Source organism: Capra hircus, chromosome 15 (assembly GCF_001704415.2).
Source record: "Capra hircus breed San Clemente chromosome 15, ASM170441v1, whole genome shotgun sequence".
Lineage (NCBI taxonomy): Eukaryota > Metazoa > Chordata > Mammalia > Artiodactyla > Bovidae > Capra > Capra hircus.
The window spans coordinates 18598729-18608664 of NC_030822.1; the positions used below are offsets into that span (position 1 = coordinate 18598729).

The 9936-nt window shown below is 50.8% G+C and overlaps 1 protein-coding gene across 1 annotated transcript; it reads left to right on the forward strand.

The window, feature by feature from the left end:
- Positions 506-2453, forward strand: C15H11orf91 (chromosome 15 C11orf91 homolog). Its single transcript, XM_018058959.1, has 2 exons — positions 506-1004; positions 2202-2453. The coding sequence occupies exons 1-2, from the start codon at positions 509-511 to the stop codon at positions 2285-2287; spliced, it is 582 nt and encodes a 193-aa protein (XP_017914448.1). The 5' UTR covers positions 506-508; the 3' UTR covers positions 2288-2453.

Consider the following 9936-nt stretch of genomic DNA (forward strand, 5'->3'; position numbering starts at 1 on the left):
AGTAGATGGTGCAAACCTCTTGTCTCGAGGTTTTATTAGGTTTCCACGTAAACCAAGTTATTCAGCCTCTTTTCTCCGCTAATTTTCCTACTACACTATTCTTTCCTAATCTGTTTATATTTCTAATTAAATAATCCTTTCCCAGACTCCGACTCCATCCCCGATTCGAATTCCCTGGATCCACCCGGGCTGGACCCCGGCAGAGGACATGGAGGTGCTGTTGTGGAGGACGGTGGGTGATCGCAGGTAGGGGATGAGCGGCACAACAGAACGGACCTGCCAGATTCCCCAGTTCCCTCTACTAGGGCGGCCTTTCTCACTCCAGGGGGCGGCGGCGGGCCACATTCTGGGGCGTGGCCAGCCGGACTTGAAAACCCCGACTGTTTGGGGGCGGGGCCACTCCCTCGGGGCGTGGCCTGTGGAACCTCGGAATCCCGGCGACTCGGGCCGGGCCAGGGCTCGCGTCTCTTGGCACGGGGTTCCTCCCACGCAGCTTCCCATTCAAACGATGCCGAAGGGGCGGCGCGGCTGCCAGAGCCCCACGATGAGCCAGCGACCGGCTCCGCCCCTCTACTTCCCGTCTCTCTACGACCGCGGCATCTCCTCGTCCCCGCTCAGCGACTTCAACATCTGGAAAAAGCTCTTCGTGCCCCTGAAGGCTGGAGGGGCGCCGGCGGGAGGGGCGCCGGCGGTGGGGGGCCGGTCACTGCCCCAGGCACCCTCGGCCTCAGCACCCCCGCCGCCACCCGGCCTGGGTCCCCCTAGTGAGCGCCCTTGTCCCCCTCCCTGGCCCTCCGGCCTGGCTTCCATCCCCTACGAGCCTCTGCGCTTCTTCTACTCTCCACCGCTGAGGCCTGAGGCAGCGGCCTCCCCGCTGGCTCCTGGCCCCACGACCTCCCGGCTAGCCTCTGCCTCCCACCCCGAGGAGTTGTGCGAGCTGGAGATCCGGATTAAGGAGCTGGAGCTGCTCACCATAACTGGGGACGGCTTCGACTCCCAGCGCTGTGCGTGACCTCGGCACCTTAGCCTGCCTCGGCTCCCTCCTTGGCTCCGTGTCCCCTGAGCCCCTCACTCGCAGTGTGGCCTTTAGGCTCAGACTCCAGTTCCCAGGAACCCCGGATCCCAAACCAATACCTTCCCCCACCACGGAATCCAGACACTTCATTCTGGATTTCAACCAATTTCTTCCTCCACCGTAAATCTGGACCCTTTTGCCCCAAGTTCCAACCTCCCTCCGAATTGAGCCTTTTTATTACTTTGAACTCTGAGCTCTAAACCTGGAACTCGGTCCATCACAACCCCCAGGTTGAACTTTAAGCCTCCTTCACAGTAGTACAACCACCCTGAGAGGGTCCCCCCCCACAGACAACCCCTGTTTCTAGAGACCTGGCTCAGTGTTTATCTTAACTTGGTGTCCTCAGTGGAAGGAGGGGAAGTAGGTGAGGGTCATTTGATCTCTAGGGAGAGGTGCAAGACCTAGAAGGCTGAGGACGATCACCAAGGGGCTTTGGGATCATCCATTTCTCAATGCTGGAAGGTCACCTCCTGTGATGCCCCTGGCTGCCCTCTCACCAGGGTCCTGGCCTCTGCCATCTGGTCTTAGGTCTAAAGTCTTAGACAGACCAGAGCAGACCAAGTGTGCTGATGTGGGCAGGATTCCTCTAGTGTGCAAACTGTCTGAGTCGTCCCTGTTCCAGAGTGAAGTTGTTAAATCCAGTTTTACTCCCAGAAGGACCAGATTGCACTGTGGAATATTCAGGAGCCATAGGCTGTTCAACAGACTTTGTCTTTGCCAACACCTGGTCTGGCTAAGGCTAGCACTTGACCATGGAGGAAGGCAGATGGGTCTAGAAAGACCATCCCCACCATTGTGAAGTAAACTACATGTTTAGGTACATGTGGCTATGGGAACGGTCCCACAACTCATCAGGCACTCTCTGATGTCCCCTTCCCCACTACCTCAAGAAGAAAACTCCTAGAATACTTGGACTTTCCAAGTCCTGGATTTCTCAACCACATAGTTCTCCACTTGTATGTGTTTTGGCTCTTAGGGGTTTCCCCCCCTCTCACCCATCTTGGGTCTGAGTAAGTTTGGGACTCATGTGGGGAAGCACATGATAGCTTCCCCAAAGCTAGCTTTGGAAGTGTTAGAAAAAAGCCCTTTTCTCTCCTACATCTAAGCTTGTTTTGGTCTTCTGCAGATAAATTCTTGAAGGCGCTGAAAGATGAAAAGTTACAAGGCCTGAAGACCAGGCAGCCTGGAAAGAAGTCTGCCCCTCTCTCCTGAGGAGCTGCCCACCAGAGCCTGGCAGCCGCCTCCTTAGGTGTTAGTGCTTAGATAATGTGTCCTGTTTGTTGTCATTTCAAAGATCGTTATTTTCTGTTCTGTATTTCCTGCTGTTCTTGTTGCTCCCAGCACGTCCTCCACATACAGTGCCCACTTGCATGGTAAATCTCATGGTCTCTCTCCTGTCTGTGCCACTGCTTGGGGGGAGTGCTCTCGTGGGGGCTGGAGGCTGCTGCCCAGCCAGCATTCAGGGGCTTCCAAGACCAGGGGAGCAGGGGATCCCCAACACTGTCAAGTCAGGGGGACTGGAAAAAGCCAAGGGCAACATATATTTGGTTCTGTTGCCATGTCCCTATTCAGAAAGGCTCTTTGAGGACTGGAACAAGGGGTTAGTTTGGTTTCAAACAGCTTTAGTCCTTAGAAATGTTTTATAATATTTAAATGCTTTTTGGAGCACAAAACTCTTTGCTAATCTGATGAAAGGCACGGTCCTTCCTAGACACTCATATAGTCAAGTATTTGAGTGCTTATTATCTGGGGCGGGGGGCCTAGGTGTTAGGCACCTTCCTAGGCTCTTGGGATTGGGGGTGGGGATACAGACAGCAAATATTATTAGTAAATCAGCATATGGTATCAGAGGATGACAGGCAAAGGGGAAAACAAAAAGTAGGGATGAGGATGGTTAGAGACTGGGAGGAAAGCAGGGTTTCTTGAAGAGAGAACATGTAAACAGTGTTTGATGGAGATTGAGGGCAATAGCCAGGAGACACCCTAGGGGAGCATTTCAGGGTGAAGGGCAGGTGCAAAGGCTGAAGGTGGGAGCACGCTGGGAGGTTTGAGGGTCAGCAGAGAGTTCAGACGGCTGGAGCCAGGAGTAAGGGGAGGGAGGAAAGGATGAGTGCAGAGAGGGTCCATTCGCATGGGACCTTACAAACATGGTAAAGGACCCGGGGGTTTTACTCTGAGTGGGATGGAAAGTAGAGAGTTTTGAGCTGATGAGTAACAGGTTCTGATTTGTGCTATGTTGAGAAAAGAGTAAGCAAGGATGAAGAGAAAACAGTTAGGAGGTTGTTGGAATTAATGCAGCTAAGTGAGAAGCAGCGGTGCAGTATACCTCCCCTTTCCCCCTTGCTGGGTCCTCTGCTGCCAGGTGCTGCCTCTATGGTGAGGAGGAGCAAGGACCTAGTGGCACAAGCACACGAAGGAGAACATAGTTGATAGAACAAATCTTTGATCTAGAACAAATCTTCCAGGGACTTCCCTGGTGGTTAAGACTCCATGCTCCCAGTGCAGAGGAGATGGGTTTGATCCCTGGTTGGGGAACTAAGATCCTGCATGCCACACAGTGAAGCCTAAAAACAAAACCTAAATCTTCCATTTGGGTGCTTAGCTTCTCGACCCCCTTGTGCCTTCACTATGCCAGCAGCCTAGATCGTAGCTGAAGAATCTGTGAAGTTTGGGCTTCTTTCAGAGGAGAATGGAAAAGAGTAGCTGGTGAGCCAGGCTCCCGTAGTGGCTCAGAGGTAAAGAACCTACCTGCCTATGCAGGGGACGTGGGTTCGATTCCTGGGTCGGGAAGATCCCCTGGAGAAGGAAATGGCAACCCACCCCAGTATTCTCGCCTCGAGAATCCCATGGACAGAGGAGCTTGGCCGGCTATAGTCCATGGGGTCACAAAAGAGTTGGACGCAACTTATCTACTAAACAACAACAGCTGGTAAGCCAGGTGTCTTCAAAGACATGTGAAGTAGGAGGGAGAAGCGGAGGGAGTCTGACAAATAGCGTTGATGGGTCAAGAGGAACCTGAGCATTTGCAACATGCTGAGGATTTAGCAGCACGATTTTGTATTGGTGATTTTGCAGTTTTGGTTGAGCAAAAGGGGTTGATGCCTGACTGCAGTTATTTGAGAATGGGAGGAGAGGAATTAGAGACAGGAAGTAGATGCCTTTATAGGAAGTTCAGCTTCAGATAGAGCTGAGATCCGAGAAGGCAATGGCACCCCACTCCAGTACTCTTGCCTGGAAAATCCCACAGACGGAGGAGCCTGGTGGGCTGAAGTCCATGGGGTCGTGAAGAGGTGGACACGACTGAGTGACCTCCCTTTCACTTTTCACATTCATGCATTGGAGAAGGAAATGGCAACCGACTCCAGTGTTCTCGCCTGGAGAATCCCAGGGACGGGGGAGCCTGGTGGGCTGCCATCTATGGGGTCGCACAGAGTCGGACATGACTGAAGTGACTTAGCAACAAGAGCTGAGACAGAAACAATTGGCAGGACAAGCAGGGTCAAGAGAAGAGTGTTTTAAGAAAGAAATGACCATGCATTTGTCTGATAGAGAGTGACCCCTTAGAGGGAGAAAAACTGACAAAGTAGAAAAGGTCTCTGCCTGACGCACAGCAAGCCAAATGTCGAGACACCAGTGTTTGCAGCAAAAAGGGGTCTTATTTGTGAGACAACTGGAGGAGAGGCTGAAAGAACAAGTCATAAGTCTGCTCCCAAAAGGCAAGGGGCTAGGGTATTTATGGGATTACAAATAAAGATGATTCAGGTCAGCTGGAGGTGTGGGGAATGTGGGGATGTGATTGGGAATAGATTCAGGAATTGTCCTCCTGTGCAGGCATAACTTGCCTATGCACCTCTGTACATTCTGAGCATGGAGGTTTGAGCCCTCTGATGTCAAAAAGTTCCTGAGGGGACCCTGGTGCAGTCCCAGTTAGAGGGTCAGTGATCCTATCCTATCTTAACCCTTTCAGATCGAATTAGCCTCCAAGTTTCTGGGCAATAACTCAGGCTAACATCTTACTGTTTAGGCTTCATGCTGCTGGGAGAACATGCAAATCTTAAAACAAACTTAATTAGTGAAGACAGGTGAAATGGATTTAACCTATGGCTTCAGAGAGAGGATTGCTGGAATGGTGTCCTTGAGTGGATGAGAGGGGTCAGGTCTAGTTTATAGTAGAGGGATTGGCTTTGGATGGAAGCAGAGATGGTTTATTCTTAATGTGCTTAGCTGCTCAGTCATGTCCGACTCTTTGCGACCCCATGGACTGTAGCCCACCAGGCTCCTCTGTCCATGGGGATTCCCCAGGCCAAAGTACTGGAATGAGTTGTCATGCCCTCCTCCAAGGGATCTTCCCAACCCAGGGATTGAACCCAGGTCTCCCATATTGCAGGTGAATTCTTTACCACTGAGCCACCAGGGAAGCCCTGGGTTTTCAACAGATTGGCTTTGGATGGAAGCAGAGATGGTTTATCCTTAATAGCAGGCGGTTATCACCTGATGATGATGGGGTGGTGGAGCCCCAGAGGCTACATACAACTTGCCCCAGAGTTTGTGCAGCGACCACCAACTTGAGGACACAAATGTAGATGTCTGTGAAGCCCAGCTGGAGATCTGGGCATGGGTACCGGGAGCCAGGCAGAGGCTGGCCAGCCACAGAGCTGCTGCCTGACTACAGGGGCATTTCAGCCACTGCTGCCCACAGCCAGGAGTGTGGGCCCAATGTCAGGCCAAAGCCTCCAGCTTCTAAACCTTAGCAAAGAATTTCAGTGTTTCCAAAACCCAGTATAGGGTGAGCAAAGTCTGGACAGTCCCCCAGAATTCACAACTGTGGCAGTTCACAACCCCAGAATTCACAACCCCTGGGAGTTCTCCCATCCTGGGCATTCCAGGTCCTGTCTCCCCTCACTAGGAGGAAGCTAGATTCCCATTACCCCAGGCTGGCTGATGCAAGAGAAGCTCCCTTGTTCTAGAAAACTTCAGGCTGGCAAGTCCAGTGAGGGGAGCTGGAGACTCTTAATGAGAGTCAGGAAAACTCAGCAGCAAGCTCAAGGAGGGCAGAGCTGCCTGCCCATTTCCCATTTCTTCCCCACCTTTGCCCCCCACCCCCATCCATCCAAACTAATAAAACTGGCCACCAGTTAAGTGCATCCTGGGCACAGAGGGAGGCAGTTAACATGAACAGTCTACTTCTTAGTAGTACTGGGACTCCATGCTTTCACCACACGGGGCGTGGGTCCAATCCTTGGTCAGGAAACTAAGGTCCAGAAAACCCTGTGGCATGGCAAAAAATAATAATTCTTACTAGCACCTTGTGATATAGGAACCATTCTTGGCATGTTTTACAAATGACAGAGACTCTGAAAGGTGTAGTGACTTACACCCTCCTCCACCCCTGGGCACAGGGCTAGGGAACGGCAGAGTGAGGATTGGAAGTCAGGCTTATCAAGGTTCTCCCAGGCCTTCCTGCAGGGTTCATAGCACAGACATAAGGGAAGCCCTAGTGAGTCACCAGAAGGAAACGTTAGGTTCAATACCGGGAGGACATAGTTTGGGTGTGGGCTGAGTTGTCTCCCAATGTTGAGGATGAGTTGACAGTCTTATGGTATCACAGTCAAGGTCCCAGGAATGCCCACACTCAGCCCCATCACTTGTCCCTTCATCCCATGGCTTTGGTCACAGGTCCTGTTATCAGGATGGTGGAGGAGGCAGGTCCTGTGATTCTCAGTCCGTCCTGAACAGAATGGAATGGAAGAGGCTGTATAACAAAGAGAAGAATGCTTGGCAATTGAAAACAAGATAAGGGTCCAGATGAAGCAAACACCATAGGCACGGAATAATAGATAAATGCAGTGGCATGCTGGAGCCAGCTGGAACAGCTCATGAAAGCCAATGGTTAAATTTTGAGGAATTTTGTAAGCCAGTTGTAAAATACAGCCCTTTTTAAAAATTAACTTGTATCAACTTACAATTAAACAATATTAAAAATGAAGGTAATAAATATTCAGAATTCAGCACTCCCTAATTATTTGCTCCATTTTACAATTACCCGTGCTCTTAAAGGTATTTATGGCTCCTGGGTCTGTATGGTGGAAATACTGTATAACAGTGTACTAATGTTACATTCCTCCTGAGTAACGTCCGTGTTGATGGTTTGAAACTGGCCACAGTGAGAGTATTTACACTATGGAAATTGGCAAATGTACAAATGCAGATTGTTCTTGTCCTCTCTACCCTTTCTAACCTCCATAAAAAGTTGGTTGTTAAACATTTACTAACACACCGCCAGATAAACAGGAAAAATCACTGATAGCTGAGCTAGAAGGAAAGCTGCTTTGGAACATTCAGAGTTGGGCTGAAGGTATGACTGAAGCCCCCTGCTGCTTCTGGTTTGTCTGCCCACTTAGTTACCCACGTGGAAGAGGTAGGAAAGAAGAGCCTAGTGATATCTGCTCATGAAGGCAGGCTTTTTTTTTTTTGCCACTGGACTTCCATCCCGTCCACAGCCGAGCATCAGCACATCCAAGTGCAGCAACCAGAGGCAAAGTGACTAGAGAGGAATCCAGAAAATGCATCCATGACACTTAGTTCCCCTGAACCAGGGATCCAACCTGTGCCCCCAGCAGTGGGAGCATGGAGTCTCAACCACTGATGATGCAAGGCCCAGGGAATGTCCTGGACCTCAGCCAATCAGATTAGCAGCTTGTACTCTCAGGGCATCAGCGTAGAGGGTGAACAGAGGAAACAGCCCATGGGTGGGGGACTGACGTTCATCCTCTCCAGCGGTAACTTGTTTGAGCTAGATGGAACAGCAAATCTGACACAGGGTGAAACCAGATATTTGCATCATGACTGCTCCATCAACAGATCGTTAGTCCTGGGAGAAGCAGAGATTTTAACTGTGATGGGGAACCTCCCACCCCCTCAACCAAATAACCTGTGCCCTACACTATGGCCAAAGGATTCAGGCAGGATCCAGTGCCTGCAGGGGCCTGGTTTCTTGGGGAGCAGGAGGAAGACAGACGTCATCACTGCATTAAAGTTTCCCTCTCACTAGAAGTGAAGGCTGTACTGGTGCCTCACACTGGCTTTTTCCTTTCAATGACATCTTGAGCCTGTCACCACCCAGATATGTGACCTTGGGAATGTTACTCAACCTTTCTGAGCCTGTCTCATCATCCGGTAGATGAGACATGTTCTCATGGGTGGGAGAAAACAATCAAGATGATAGAGGGGAAATTTTTCTCAGATGAGAGTCATAATTACCATAGTCATAGTTTTCCACCCTATTTAGGACTCATCTCTCACTGCTGAGCCCTGAATCTGCAGGGCTCTACAAAACTGATGGGGGTGAGTATGGCTAGGGGGCAATTTGGGGAAGAAGGTGATTCTTTTCTAGTGAGGGCCAACCATGTCTCTCCCAGGCAGCATCACATCTGCCACTTCAGATGAGGTCAAGGACTCGGCCCCTCCGTAGGTGATGCCCCAAAGAGAGAGCGCTTCCATCCCGTCCACAGCCGAGCATCAGCACATCCAAGTACAGCGACCAGAGGGAAACTGGCTAGAAAGGAATCCAGAAAATGCATCCATGACACCAAGCTGGAAGATCACATGTTCTAGGGGCTCTTCTTGTTGGTGGGGGAAAGAGGCCACTCAAAGCAGCTCACTTATATAACAAGAGGGGATGATGGTAGCATTGGTGGTTACAGATAGTAGGAACTAATGCAAGAGAAAGAAACAAAGGAGGCATCTAGGGCTTTAGGAGGAAAGGAATGTGGTGCTGCCACTGGACACTTGGCTCCAACCACATTTGTTCTCTCCAATCATGTTTGTTCCTTGGAGAGCAAATGTGATTGGCTGGTGTGGGTTGCTTGTCTGTTTCTGTCCCCTTTGGGGTGGGGTGGCCAGAGTCCTGAGATTGCCGCCCCACCAGAGTCCCTTGGAACAGAGGAGCATTTTTAGACACGTCATATGTCCCTTCATGGGCCTCAGGCCCATTGGCACCAGGGCCTGGAAGCCACAAGGAGCCCAGGCAGCTGGTCCCCCCCTTCTTCCTCTCACTCCACACACCTGCACACCTCCTGCCTTTCTCCCTAGACTGTCAACTCAGTTCAGGTTCCCCCTAGAGAGTCACGTTGGGTTCCCTCTCACAGGAACACTTTGCTAGTTCCAGTTCCTAAGGGAAGAATCGGAGTGGCTCAGCAGCTGGCTTTGGGCTCACGTCACAAGTCAGAGAAGAGGAGAGACAGAGCAGCAAAGGCCCTATAATCAGGTGATATTCTACTGGAGCCTGGCGGAGGATTTCTGCAGAAGCAGGACTAAACGTTAGCTGTTCCAGCCATCTTTCCCCAGCGCCCCAGGATTACTCATCTCGTCTCTGTGTCTGTCTGAATGCAGTGCCCACATTCTATAACTCTGAAAACGGTGCACATAAACTAAACCTGCGCACCTTTACTGGTTTGTTCATTCATTTATCCATTCAATGGTTCTTCCAGTGAAGCAGGTTCGTCACTTCTCTGAGCCCTTTTCCTCATCTGAAAAATGCATGGTACTTCCCCTGCCTGGGGCTGCAAATTAACTGAGAGAATGTATAAACTGCTCAGCTCACGACCTGACACACAGCTGATGCTCACCTTCCTAGGGTTTGCCAGGCAAATCTGCATCGAAGTTTCTGGTCAACAGCACAAAATCCTTGTTTCTGTCTTGGTGGCAGGGTGAGGAGGGGCGGGGTGGGCGGGATCCACTAGATGGCAGCATGGATTTAGACATGGGATGAAATCGCCCCCTTCCCCTCTCAGGTCCAGGGCTGATATTTATCAGCTTGCTCATTATTATCTAGAAGAAAATGCAATTTGGAAACCCGAAGG